At 38.5% G+C, this 14,897-nt stretch overlaps 1 protein-coding gene across 1 annotated transcript in view; it reads left to right on the top strand.

Annotated features, from left to right (window-relative positions):
- TRIO (trio Rho guanine nucleotide exchange factor) overlaps window positions 1–14,897 on the top strand; it is a 255,846-nt gene that overhangs the window by 82,154 nt on the left and 158,795 nt on the right. Inside the window, 4 exon segments of the mRNA XM_051799299.1 lie at window positions 1,532–1,646; window positions 4,829–5,021; window positions 5,687–6,199; window positions 9,166–9,288. Coding sequence (XP_051655259.1) covers window positions 1,532–1,646; window positions 4,829–5,021; window positions 5,687–6,199; window positions 9,166–9,288 — 944 coding nt within the window.

Genomic DNA, 14,897 nt, shown 5'->3' with positions numbered 1-14,897 from the left:
TCTGCAAACTTTTCCTTGATTCATATCCATAAACACTCACCCTGTTGTCACTGTCACTGAGCTCTAGGCAATCATAACTCTCCTAACATATGGGGCTACCCTGCTGACTCTCCTTCTTTGTCTATGCCTTCTGACGAGTTTACACCCTTACATTGCAGCACTCCAGTTGTGCAAGTCATCCCACCGTGTTTCCATGATGGCAGCTATGCCACGCTTTTCCTGCTGCCCAGTGGCTTCCAGCTACTCCTGTCTGTTGCCCATGCTACGTGCATTGGTGTAGATGCACTTCAGTTGGGCTGTTGATTCTGTCACCTTTTTGGGGGCAGAAGCCTTCGTTTCTATGTGACTTCTCTCAGGTGCTTCCATCGTTTCAAACACATCAATAACCCTTACGTCTTGGCTGCTGCATGGATCTTCATCCCTATCTCCACTGAGATGGCAGACTGAAGGACCTTGCTAGCATACCTCAAACACTGGTGTGCTAACCACAGGCTTATGTCTAGTGAGCACGGCTTTGTCCCTTTTCCCTTCAAATTAGTTTAAAGCTCTTTCAGCGAGTCCTGGTAACTCCTGTGCAAAGATCCTTTTCGTCCTTTGAGACAGGTGTACCTTGTCTTCACTATCAGGCTTAATGATGTGTAAACCAACTCATGATCAAAAAACCCAAAAACCTTCTGGTGACACCAGGCTTGGAGCCAGGTATTTATCTGCTGGCTCTTCCCATTTCTTCCCTTATTCCCTGCAACTGGAAGGATAGAGAAGCATCAGCTGTGCTTCTGATCCCCCAACCAGTCATCCCAAGGCCATCAGGGAGAGACTTCAGTCATGTCCCTCTTGATTGCTCTTGGGCTTCTTGTTTCAGTGTCATTGCTGCCTACTTGAAAAACCCATAATGGATAATAATCCAAGGGCCATACCAGGGTAGGAAGCTTAATCATCACTTCTTTAACCTGGGACCCAGGGAGGCAGTAGGCTTTCAAGAGGATTCACTTGGCACATTGGGCTTTCTATTCCTTTCAGACAGGGAGTCTCCTATGACAATGATCCATCCGTCTTCAACCTACTCACCTCCTCCCTGAGCTCTGTCACTAAGTGGAGGAGCTCCTCTACCTGGGTGCACTTCTCACAGCTGTGCTCTCTGCTGCCATATCATCTAAATACTTGCCTACAGAGTAGCATAATTCTGTGTTTAAATTTAATCTGTACAATTGCTGAGTCAAAAATTAAATACATAACAAAGCACCATTGCTGGAGGTGTCACACTGCCAGTCAGACTTGAACATGACTGTAATGTTTAAGTGTAATGTTCTGGTTATTCTTTGTTGCAATTTTTTTTACATGTATTTTCTCATTGTAGGAGTTGTAACAGTGTGCTGATCAGTGCTCTAAAATTCAGTCTTAAGTTGGTGTTGAAATGACAGTGTTGGCATTTAAGTTGAAATTGCTTTTTTGGAAGTAGATACTGGTGACTAGTTCTGCTAACAAGAATAGTGTTATGCTGTGGGGTCTTTTAACATTTTTAATTTTTCAGGTGGCAGAGATAAGCGTGGAGGTCCCATTCTAACGTTTCCAGCTCGTAGTAATCATGATAGAATACGGCAAGAAGACCTTAGAAGACTAATTTCATATTTAGCATGTATTCCTAGGTAAGTGATAGTCTGATAAGCTCTAAAACTGTATAACAAAATAAATGGATTATGTTGCAATACACCCACAAACTAGATGACTGAATGGGTTAATAAAATGAGCTAATCAATACCAAGTTTTGACAGTTGCTATTTTCAAGTTACTTTTTGGAAGAGAAATAATTACTCTGCCCTGTAAAAGGAAGGCCATTGGCAGAACGGATGGTGTGCTTTAGCTGGAAGTAGTTTGTGTCTTGGAAACAGCACTACCATGCCATATTGCTGTCTCTGTGTTGAAGATTGCAAATACAACTCAAAGGCCTTCAGTTCATCAGTAACTAGAAACATGCTGGTCATCATTCACAATATGCCTTGTGTGGAGTGGGGTCAGCATAACACTCCTAACTCTTATTTGTGTTAGGTAAATCATAGTGTCCGGATAAAGCACAGAAATAACCAGGAGAGAGATATGTAAAATTGCTTGTAAAGGTCTCAGATAAATCTGTGGAGCGATCTGTGAAAGTACTGATAGCATTACATTATCAGCAGTTTAAGTTATGCATTGCAATGTGCTATTCAAGTAAATTGGCAGAAGTTAAATCCAATGCTTGTGTGTGTGTGTATATATATACTCCCATATATATATGTATATATGAAGTTAAGAGATATTTTGTATATATGTAAAAAAAGTTTGTTCATATATAACTTTGCTTCTAGGACTATCTGAGCTGGGGACAAAAATGATCCTAAGACCCTGACTTTAGGTCCTCCTTGGAATCTGCCAACATTTGTTGTGGGCTGGAGCAATGCTTGCTGTGCTTCACTATGTTTGCCTATGACCTCAAGGAGCAGTTGTCATTACAGTTGAAAAAAATTCCTTGGACAACATCCCTGAAGGCAACATCTTCTATGTTTCTGTAATGTGTTAATTTACAACTGGTCTTTTCACCTGATATAATCAGATACCAGTTTCAGACTGACAGAAGTGGTTTCATAAAAATAACTTCAAGATATCTAGCTGACAGTGTATGCGGCCTCTTTTTTGTAAAGTTAACTGGGGGAGGTAGAGGAAGAAGGACAGGAAGAAGGCTTGAGATCTTTACTTTCAGATTTGAATGGTGAGATGTATGTAGTCATTGAGAGCTTCAAGTTATTAGAGAAGTTAATAGATAAATGTGCATCAAACTGTGTCCAAGAATTTTTTAGAGATAATCTGGCAAGATACAGCAATCCTCTGGCAAAAGGCTTATGCTAGTTTAGCATCAAGAGATTTAAGATTAAAAGTTAGTGCAGGTTTTATATCTCTTTAAACATGGCAAAGCTTTGAGAATAAAGGGAGCTTTATTAAAAGCAAGACTCATTTTCATACAAGGCATATTTTAGGGACTGATCATGCAACTCTAGCTGATTAAGAAGTCCAAGGTGGTACAAATAGCCCCCAACATTTGGGCTGTCTGGTATTTATTGCAGTACTGTTATTTGATGTATCTGAAGAATCAGAGGTATCAACTGTTTGGCAAGAGATCTAAAAACTCAAGTTGATTCAGTCTCACAATTTTAGTAATTTAACAATCTATCTTATTGAAAAATATAGCTAAACTTAAGTCATCACCACTGACTGTACCAGTATTTTAGTGTAGTTCAGGTTTACAAATGGATGACCTTGGCTGACTAAAACCTCCTACCCTAATTGTTGTGATCCTTGGCTAAAAGACATTCAACTTGTGTCAGATGATGGGACCACATGATTGATGACACATCTGATTGTGTCACATGATGAGGGCTTGCTTTGTACACCCCAGTAGATGTACGTATTGTGTGAATTAGTGGCAAGCACTCCTCATGCAGTCCTCAGTTTGGTGGTAGAATAGGGAAGGGCAGAGCAGCACTCATATAATAGCATTTGGCCTTTAAATAATGGGTCTGTCCTTAAAACAGACCCATTGTTTTTGTGCTTGAATGCTGTATCTTAGAAAACATTTTCATTATGGTCAGAAAATTGTAGATTGTAGATTCCAAGCTAGTCAATTTTAATATATTTTGCTTCTGCCATTGCAGTTTTTGATGTTTCTATGGGCAGGTGGTAGAGCCATCATTTATCGTGATAAACTCCCTTTTTTAAATTTTGCAGACTTTTCTTTTTTTTTCCTAACTTTTAAGTTTTCAAACTTAAAATACCCTCCTCTTCTAAGGAACTAATACTGTCACTTTTTCCAGAAGATCTCCTGTATCGGTCATAACACATCTTTCTACAGTGTGGCTAATACAAGTGTGTAAAGTATGCCAGTGAAGCTTCCCTGCTTCTTGGATACTCTGAAAAACCTCACCACATGAACTCTAGAATGGTATTTGTATTAGTCACATCCCTGAAAGTGACTCCTACTCAAACAATGGACATTTGATCCTTTTTGATAGTCTGTTGGCTATGATGCATTGGTTTTGAAATATTTCATTTTCCATGGTCATGCTACAAGGTCACGTAGCAAATTCTGCTGGAATAAAATCAAAGTTTCTGGTGGTGGTGGTGATTGTCACTTTTGATCAATTGCAAGCACTAAATGTACAGAAGGTACTGATGAAAAGAAATTAAATCTTCCATTCTCAGAAGAGGTACTGGAGAATTTGAATGTAAGGTCTGTCGACTTTTGGACAACAAAACTGAGCTCAAGTTTTGTATAAACAGGTTGATGTGGTTTTGTTCACAATGATAAAATACTGTCTTATCCATTAACTGTCCACAAATCGATCCTGTTACAAAAGAAATGGTCAAAAATGGCTTTTTTTCCTCTGCAGACTCTGACTCTCAGATAATATGGGTCTAAATATGAGACAATTTGAAAAAGTTGCAAAGTGGTAGGTAAGAACAATTTACCATCTTCTGTCTTTTAGAGGATCCCCTCAATCATTAGAAAGGCATGAATATTGTCATCCGTCAAGTAAGTGTATGTGTGTGTTCCGAAGAGTCAGAATATCAAGTCAGCAACGGGTATAAAGCTATCACCCACAAGGAGTTTGGCATGAGGGTCAGAGAAACTTCTTGAGAGGTTCATGAGATCTGCTGTATGTCTTAGCTAGTGAACAGTGAGACCCTAGAGTGTTACAATTGGCTGAGCAGACTATGTTCCTTAGGCAGTGTGGTGCAGTAGAGTCTGTGTTTGAAGTTATAACACTTGCTTGATAACCTTTTCTTCTTTCTTCTGCAGTGAGGAAGTATGTAAACGAGGATTCACTGTCATTGTAGATATGCGTGGGTCAAAATGGGACTCCATAAAGCCTCTGCTGAAGATTTTACAGGAATCCTTTCCCTGTTGTATTCATGTTGCACTGATAATCAAGCCAGACAATTTCTGGCAGAAACAGAGGACTAACTTTGGCAGCTCTAAGTTTGAGTTTGAGGTAATTTTCCCTGTGGAATATAAATTTATATTTATTTCATGGTTTTAAGTGCTCGCTAATGATCAGCACCTTGAAAACTCCCAGATAAATTATATTCTGCATGAAGGGAGGGTTACTTTAGGCCAGTGGTGCTAGGAGGAATGTGGTTTTCTTCTTTTTTCTTTCTACCTATTAAACTAGGTAGTTGTGCATGTTGTTGTTTATATTCTTTTTCTGAGTGTAAGAAAGATGGAATTAGGGTTTTACCTCTACTACTATAAAGCTAGGTTTCCTCTGTTTATCTTGGTCTGCACTGAGGTAATTGTGATACCTCCAGCATGAAGAGGAAAGCAGCTGTCTGAACCTTACTGTTATCTTCCTTCGGCTTTGCAATACACAAAGTCAAAGCTTAATCAAAACAGTAGTCAAAGGAGTGGCTGCTGTTTTCTTCTGAAGTGTAGTGAGGTAAGAAATAAATATTTCTCTGATATTGGGAAATACCTGCAAGACCTTCTATCTTCTGCTGTTCAGAATTGATAGTGGAAAAGACATGTGTGAGAAAAGGTGCCACGTGGACTTTGTGCACAAAATGATCAACTCTTACAAAGAGAAAACCAAAAACTTGAAAGGAAATTTCAAATTAATTTCAGTAACAGCATTTTTTTATTTCTGCTTTTATTTTCTAGACAAATATGGTGTCTCTGGAAGGCCTTACCAAAGTAGTTGATCCTTCTCAGCTAACCCCAGAATTTGATGGCTGTTTGGAATACAACCATGAGGAGTGGATAGAAATCAGAGTTGCCTTTGAGGACTACATTAGCAATGCAACCCATATGCTGTCCAGACTGGAGGAACTGCAAGATATATTGTCAAAAAAAGAAATGCCTCAGGACCTGGAAGGTGCTCGCAATATGATAGAGGAGCATTCACAATTAAAAAAGAAAGTCATTAAGGCCCCTATCGAGGACCTTGATGTGGAAGGACAGAAGCTGCTCCAGCGAATACAGAGCAGTGATAGCTTTCCCAAAAAGAACTCGGGGTCAGGGAATGCAGACTTACAGAACCTTTTACCCAAAGTATCCACCATGCTGGACAGGCTGCACTCAACACGGCAGCATCTGCATCAGATGTGGCATGTGCGAAAATTGAAATTGGACCAATGTTTTCAGCTCAGGCTGTTTGAGCAGGATGCTGAAAAGGTAAGGGATTGAGGGAGGGCAGTATAAATGGCTGGTGCTTGATGGACTTGAGAGAAGTACCAGGGGTAACTCCAAATAGTCATTTTTGTCTTTAATCGCTAGACTTTTAACAAGAAATAAGGGACGTCTTGGTTGAGAGGCACTAAGAGTCTTGTAGAGTAAAGGGCATGGGATAGTACTGATAAGCTGTAAAGGACACAGGTAGCTCTCACCAAAGAATATTTTAAGTGCTAGAGACTTGAAAGCTTTTGTTTTGTTAAGGGTTTGTTCCAACCCTTTTTGCCTGCATCATGTGAAGATGAATGCTGTATACTTTATAAATACAGACGACTAAGGACTACATTGGTCTTCTTTAGTGATCTTTGGACAGTGAGTGACAGGCAGTTGACAAAGTCTAAAGAGGCTGATGTGGGAAACTGTTTCATTGATGTAGGGTTTAAAGTCCCAGGCTAAAAACTGATGTATCTCTTCTGACAGTGCATATGTCATTAATAGGGAACTGAGTGATTTCATAATGTTTGAGGCTAACCAGTCCCTTCAGATGAGAAAGCCCTTGATTGTCATGGAATTTGAAGAGGAGGTATGGGACTTTTGAATGAGCTCAAATAAGATCTGTTTTCATATAGAATGGTGTTACAATCACTTACTATTGACTTGTTACTATGGAACAAGTATCTTTAAGGAAGGGTGCAGAGTTTTTCTCCAGGGAAGTGGTAACTAAGCTATGCAATCAAGTGGTCAGTATGGCCTTTGTCAGAGTTCCTAAAGTATTTGGATTTCTTGAAGTATTTTATGTAAGATTACCTGAACTGTATGAAACCAAAGGTCTGTGTTAAACCAGTATCCTGCTCTCCAGCAGTGGTCATAACAAATGCATGAGGAAGAGTAAAAGCAGAGCAAACGTGTTTCAGCTCAGGGACTTTTTTTGTACTGCTCTAATGTTTTGTACTGTGTTTAAAAAAGAAATAATTTTTAAAAGTACCATTTAAAGCAAGCGTTTGCTGAATAGATAGAGCTGAAAGTAGTAGGGACATGTAAAGAGTTGAAATAGTTATAAAATTATTAATTATAACATTATTGAGAAAATAGCAAACTGTTGGTCTAGTGTTGGTCTTTCAGGCCCAAATGCTTTTATCAACCTTTCAGGCACTTCCTTGCAGCATTAATTGTTCTGTGTTATGGCATATCTTTCAGTACTGTGGGAGCACCATCAAAATATATTTTTTTCATTTACTCATGTTTTACCAAGTTGCTTATATAACTTAGGCTTTAAGAAACTTCTTGTGAAATACTTGAACCTGTGGGATTGACCTCTGTCCTGCCATGTGGTTGCATAAGCTCCTATCTGTGTTTTCTAGGTTTCTGATTGCAAGAATAAGTCGCTATTAAAATTAACACATCTTTCTTTCATAAGGCAAATATTAGGCACCTCAAAATGAAGTTGACAGCAGCTAGCATACCTGGGACTTTATTCTCTCAACAACCAGTAAAAAAAAAGATTAAAAAGAAGGTTTATGTAGTATCCCAACTCACTTTTGGATTAAGACCCTTGCCCTAATCTATTTGCAGCCCTTATTTTTACTGCTTATGTCCGATTAGATTTCATAGCTCATGGGTTCTTTATCAGTGTATGTCTATGTATTTTACTTAAATGTGGGAAGGATAAAGGGTATTGTATGAGGAGAAATAAACACGTTCCTTTTGGAGGACTTACTCAACTCTGTGCTCTCTGGTCCAGAAGAAGAAAAGGCAAGAAGGGGCGAGGTGGGAGGGAATCTAGAATTGCCCTGTAGGTGTCTGAAGGCCGCGAATTAAGATGACCTAGAGAAAGGTGGTCATGAGCAGTACCAGTCTCTATTTTGAACAATGTTCTAACACATCTTCACTGTGTTCTAGATAAGAAGATGAAAATTTTAGGAGTATGTGATTAGCTGTCTCAGTTGTCTAAGCTCTTAGAAGTTTGGTTTACAGTCCTTACCATCTTGTGTTCTACTTATAATTTGTTTTTTTATGGACCTGGGACAAATACTGGATTTGGTTCTGTTAGCCAGCATATTTTGAAAGATCTTTAAACAAGTATTTACTGCTCATTTATACTATTATTGTCTGAACAATCTTTTTCAGGCTATTCAGAGAATGGGTGTATCTTTTTTGCTGAGATACAGCAAAGATTTCAAGACCGTTGAAACTCCCCATTGGGTGGGATGTTAAGCTTAGCTTTTGATGTGTTGCTTGGTCTTTGAAAACTTTGTCTTCCAGTGCCGCTGTTAACATACCTATGTATATCCATTGATGGCCATTGCCAGATAAGGTCTTTTCCTAAAATTTCTTAGGATATTAAAATAATTGGGTTTTTGTTCTTAAAAACAAACGTATTTAAGGGTTCTTCTTAAACTTCTTTGGAAGAAGGTAATGTGTAACTCTTTACTCAAGTATACTTTTATTAAGTCATCTAGAAATAGAATAGTTGTTTTCAAATCTGCTGTAAAGTTACGAACTAAAAATATTAAGCTTGTTGCTGAAGTACTTGATCAGCAAGAATGAATTTATACTTAATTTCCATGAGTTGCTGTTTTCATTTAAATTGCTAAGCTGCTGATGTCAAGAAGTGCTGACACTAGAGAACGTCTAAGCTTGGCAGCTCAGGGCTGTGCTCCAAGTCTGTTTGTTTACTATGACTTCTTTGTAATAATGAAGTTTACAATTACAACTTTACTGTAGCTTGTTGAGATAAACACCTGTAGTAAAGGTAACAGTAACAGCAACAGCCTCAGCTCTTTGATCCACAAAGATTTCAGCAATGATTGGGTTAAAATCATGTAATTTAGAATGGAAAGAGCGTTCATGTTGATTTTTGTGACCTTGGACTCTGTCTTCTCTGTTCACAGATTTCTTAAATTACTTGTCTATGATTTCTGCCATAACAAATTTTTGAACTTTTTTCTTTCCTTAATATTTTCATGTAGATGTTTGACTGGATCACACACAACAAAGGTCTGTTTCTGAACAGCTACACAGAGATTGGAACCAGTCACCCCCACGCAATGGAACTTCAGACACAGCACAATCATTTTGCCATGAACTGTATGGTAAGAACAGGCCTCCCTTCACCACACAAAGATACAAATTATCTATTTGTTCTATGTCAAGGTAGAATTTGTAAGTCATAGACATAAATCATTCCTTCTTTACAAGTAGTATCAGATTTGTATTGGAGAAGTGAAATTATAAAACACAAGGGAGGAAAATAAAGGGTAGTCAAGTACAGAGGTACTGTGATCAAGCAGCAAAATTGTTTTGACAAATGGCTGTGTTCAATACAACCTCATCACTCCTCAAATATAAGCATCCGACCTTCTAGAACCTGGGATGTGTGTTTGAGTACTGCTTTGGATCTTGTAGGACGTTTCAGAGAATCATGTGTAGTATGGATTTTAACTCTCCATTTTGAAAGAAGTAGTTCTCAGAATCTTCTGAATAGATTGCAGCTCAGACAAAAGGTTCTGAGGAGTAGCTGAGCTTGGTGTAATAATTTTCCATGTTTTTAAGAAGACATTTCCCATTTCTGGCATAGTGGAATGGAGCTAAAACAAACAATTTTCTCGGGCAAATATCATCTTAGGATGAGCTGTCAGTAGACTGCAATTAAAAATTTGGATTTTAATTGACAGTGAGTAAAAGCTGTTTATTTTCAGTTTCATGAATCCCTGTTTGGACATGGGGACAAAATTCTCAAGTACATTTTAGATCCCTTACACTAGGAGCATTTGAAGTATTTAAATAACCTTGAGAGTCTGAGCCTAAATCCAGTTCCTGTCTGTCAGATCAATGAAGGAAGAACACTACCAGTCTTGTTAGAAATTAACATTCTTGGCAGTCCAAAGATGGGAATTGAATTACAGTATGGTTGAAACAATCAACTCTTGCAAGAGGGTCTTTTTGTAGGACAGGACTACTAATTGCAGAGAGTGGCAAAGTAAACTTAGCTAGGTTATGTGTCTTGCTGAAGTAACAGAGGGGCTAGTAAGGCAGCTCTTGTGTATGGTATAGCTGGAGTTAAGGCAATAGAAGACACCATTAGAGAAGGTACATTTTCTTCTTTAGAAACTCAGATATGTTTGCAAAAGTTAAATAAAAATCAATATGTACTTTTTGAAAAGAGTAAAGCAAATGCTGGGGAACTTTGCAATTAAGTTATGTAACATCATATGTGGATGTAACTTTGACCATTAGGTTTGGTTCGTGGCATGGGGAATAACTCCCTTATGGAGAACCTCGTTGTTGTTCCTCACTGCTCAGCATATGAAGTAGAGCAGAAACAAACTCACAAGATGACAGTAGATGCCATTGACATGAGATGACTTTTGGAACTTAGCAATTTTGGATGACCTTCCAGGCAATTCTTAAGCTTGTACTCCAAGGATTAAAATCTTCATCTGTCAGCCTTTTCTGGTATTAGTCACTATTGTCCTCTTTCCTTCAAATGGGATGACTTTTTTATTTTTTCCCTGCTTTTGTACTATTCAGATGCTATCAACAGTGGGAAGCACTTGAGCGATGCAGCATAATCCTTCCTGCTCTGTGTTTGCTATTAGTCTTTTGCTGTTAATCTCTCTTTTGCCTGTACTTGTCAAATGCTTTAATTACAGGGGACTTTTTCTCAGCCTGCAAAATGATTTCTTGAAGCGTACAGGCAGCAGCTTAAATTTTGGGCAAATTAAACTATCCCAACATTCAAAAGGGGAAAAAGAAGCTGTGTTTTTTGAATGTGTTTCTGTATCATAATCTCCTCCAGGAGAGGTTCTTTGGCACAGAATAGGAAAATACAAATTCAAAATGATCGGTCACTGGTTTTGATTTAAGCAGGGTTCAGATTTTCTGGATTTTATTTGGTTAAATAGCAAAAGCCTTTCATATAGATTAAGGGCAAAGATTAAACTGAATGTGACATAAAAAATTGACATGAACTGATTGAATTTTGGCAAGCCTTCTTTTTCATTAGCTTTTAACTGGAAAAATGTTGGGCAGTCCTAACTCCTGCAAACATGTTCAGCTTCTCCCTGACCACTCTCCGCATATGCTCTGTGCTTAGCAAGCTGCTGTTAGTTCATTGTTCCTGTCAGTGTAACTCTTTAGCAATCAAAGTTGATTTAAGATCTCTTATGTGAATGCTATAATGCTAGAAGTGGAATTTAACTTTTAACCCATCTACAACCATGCAAAATTATTCAATTAGATGGAGTAGAGAAAAGAAGACAACTATGTATAAGCTTTATTTATTGCAGGAGATTTTGAAGGCTTTTCATTGTGACCCTAACTGGACCTTAATAGAGCTTGATTTCTAGGTAGTTTTCTTAGACTCACTTGAGGTGGGGAAGGGCTGTTCAAAGGATGAATGCTGCCCAAGCAGCTAAATGCAACCTCTTGCACTTGCTCACAGCTTAACTCTGATGTTGCAGCTGCTTTTCCCAACACACTGTGGTTGCTGCAGGGCACATGCTCCCTTCCACAGCAGGTGCTACCCTCAGTCAATAGCTGGGTCTCATCTTCCTTCCCAAGAAGCAGCTTGGCTTTCTAAGAGGTGCAGGAGGGCAACTTCCGCAGCTGCTTCTGCCAAACTCAACTGAGAAAGAGTGACAGCCTTTGGGTGAGATGCCAAAATTTTGATCTGGTCTTCCAGTCTGAAGTGAACCACCTGGATGTAAACCATTGTGAAAGCCACTTAGTTCCTGTCATGAACAGGAGTTGGTTACATCAAGGACAAAGAAGAAATACAGATTTTTTTTTTTCTTGTAATGGTTTTCTGCTATTTTTAGAATCTGCTTTTCGGGGTTAACATAAAGTTGTTGGAAATGTAAACCAAATGTTATAAACCAAAAAGGTTTATATAACTTTACTTTCAACAGTTTCATTAGCAAGTAGTCACTCTGGGAATCTTTTGTATTCAGTATGTGATAGGCTCACGTGGTTGCACTTCAAGGTAAAAGGAATAAGTTCATGCAAATCTTAAGTGTAATACACACACTGTTTCTCATTGCAATGAATCTGTCCTAGAGCAAAGCTGGATAGGTGTAGGGCTGTGCATTGAAGGGGGACCTATATTTGGTTACCACTGATTAACACACAGGGTGATGTTGCTAAAAGAGTGAGCTGCTGACTGAAGGACAGTTCACATGTGCAGCTGTAGGTATGTGACCTCCTGTTACTCCTGAATTTGATTCTATCCACTGATAAATGTCAAAACTGTGTCTTTATAAGGCAGGTAGATCCCATCTTCCATAACTGTGGGGAAAAATAAACGCTCAGTGATTCTGCTCTCTAAAGATGAGGATGAATTCTCAGTACAATTTAAAAGGCCTGCTTTCAGCAACAGTAAATTGCTGTTGTCAAGTCCCAAGATTTATTTGAGTTAAGCAATGCTCAGTTTCAGCTTGACGTTCCTCTTTGGGTGACTAAACCAATGCTTCACTTCTCAAAACAAGATTTTAGTACCTTTTAAGGGAGAAACTTTCAAATAAGACATCATAGGAGTTGCAAGTATAAAATTTATGTGTTGAGTTTTCGAACTGCAAAAATAAAGTACCTATGATTGTGCGATTAGTCAGTCTTGCATGCAAGACTGAGAAAGAGTGATTCTCTGTCTGTCCACTCTTTTTCTTGCCATTTTCTATACATCTGCTGCTGCACAAGGAAAACAAGAAGTCACTTGAAGTATGGGTGAGGAGGAGGAGGAAGATGTTATCTGCTTGAACATTTTCTACTCTTGTTGCTAGACCAGATGACCTTGCTTTCATTACATTTTATCTGTGCCTTGCAGTGCACTGGGGAGGGTTAAAATGCTTAGGAAGTGATGTAGGCAAAATGAAACTTTGAAGAAAGCTGGCACATGCTACTGTTAAAGGGTGTGCTGTGACTACTTGTCTCAGTGTTGATAGGACCATCAGTAGAAGTTACTTTTATTAACCATAGTCCAAAAAGTCCAGTGTCAATTGTAAGTATATAGCTAAGTTGATTGATGTTTTCAGAACACGATGTTTTTATACACTAAACCACTTTATCAAGGTAGTAATCAAACACTGAATGGTTTCCAGAAAAAGAATGTCAGAAATGAGCACTGCTGAGAGTTTTGGGATGTTAAAATAAAAGTATGAACACAACAATGGAGTATCACTGGGTTTGCAAAGTTAAAAGTTATGAAGATGACCTGTTTGGCTTGCTCAGATCCAGCCACAGGGACTGGTACAAAAGAAAACATAAACAAGGTCAGGTGAGGTAAAATCAACTTAGTTGACAGCTTGTGTAACTTTTTCCTCTTTCTTTATACTACTGATACATTTGAACCTTGAGATTCTTTTTACTTTAAATATGTATTTTTGTAACCATACAGATTTGTTGCTTGAGATAGAATTAAGCACCATGTGAATTCTAGAACTGCCCTTGGTCCTCTGGGATTTTGGCATATGGGAGCAAGACCAAAAGTGGTGATTTGGCTGTTTTTCCTCATATTGCTTTGAAATGCAGACTTTCACAAAAGACTTCTTGTACCATGGTGAACAGTAGTAAGCTATCTCTTCATACTTGGTGGGGACGTGCCTGTTTTGTGGGGTCTGATGGGTTTTATTGGTGGGGGTTTTTTAACTTATTTTTATGTTGTTAATCTAATGCTTTGCTTAAGTAGCACTTGCAGTAAAATAAATAAATAAAAGTTAAATAGTTAAATCCATCAGCTGTTCAACCAATCTAACATCCCTAATAGACAAAGACTCTAAATAGGCATGGGACAGCACAGGAGGTAAAATGTATTCAGTCGCGTTTTTGGTAGTTCTGGGTAACCACAGTCAAACAAACTGTGTATTTTTGGTGTTTTTGAAGTTCAGAGAATGCACAGCTGTGGGTCCTGGTCAGATTGGGAAGGATGTGTCTTGAGTGCACATGCCTAAGAGAATCTTTGTGGTTGAGCAGTTAATGCTTAGACATAATGTCTGGATGCCACCAACCTGAGAACTGACTGAAAAAGGCGAAATGAGTTCAGGCTATTTTCAGCTTCTGAGGAGCACTCAAAAGTCAACCAGGTGAAATAGAACAGGCTAGGTCTGCAACCTTCCTAAGAAGGAAGAAGCAAATAAACATTTTAAAAAGCAGTCAGCTGCTGAGGTGTTAATACAGCAACAAGTGTACTCGTGTCAATGAATCACGGACTAAAGGAACAGACAGTGGTGTTACTGAAAAGAAGCAAATCTTATTTCACTTTTGGTACTTATTGGGAGTGCTGAACTTCAGATTTGTAAAGAAATTGCTCTGGTTCAGTTGGTCCTATTAGAGAACTAGGTCCAGTTTAGAACCTCATTCTTAATGTTGTAATGGGAAACATCTACATGAAAATGACATGGCTGTAAGGAGAGGTTGAAGGCATGGGTGTTTACTATGAGTAAGTGAAAGTAAGTGAAAAGTACAGGAGGAAAGAAAGTAGTGTTGGCATTGGACTATACAGTCTTGCAGTAAGATTCCCCAGGTCCACCATAAAAAAATGTTGGAAAGAGGTGATAAATTTGAAGAAATTAAGAGTGAAATTATATTTCACTTGTTCCAGTGCTAATAGCAATGGTTAAATGGTTCCCTGAGAATATTTAGAGGATCCTTGTAGTTGAAGGACAGGTTAAACACTTTCCTTACTTGTAATCTTGAGTTGCTGAGTTTG

This window comes from Manacus candei, unplaced genomic scaffold (genome assembly GCF_025592945.1).
Source record: "Manacus candei isolate 608988 ecotype Guabito, Panama unplaced genomic scaffold, ASM2559294v1 h1tg000049l, whole genome shotgun sequence".
NCBI lineage: Eukaryota > Metazoa > Chordata > Aves > Passeriformes > Pipridae > Manacus > Manacus candei.
The sequence above is the reverse complement of the archived record's forward strand: the minus strand, read 5'-3'. Positions and strand labels throughout refer to the sequence as shown.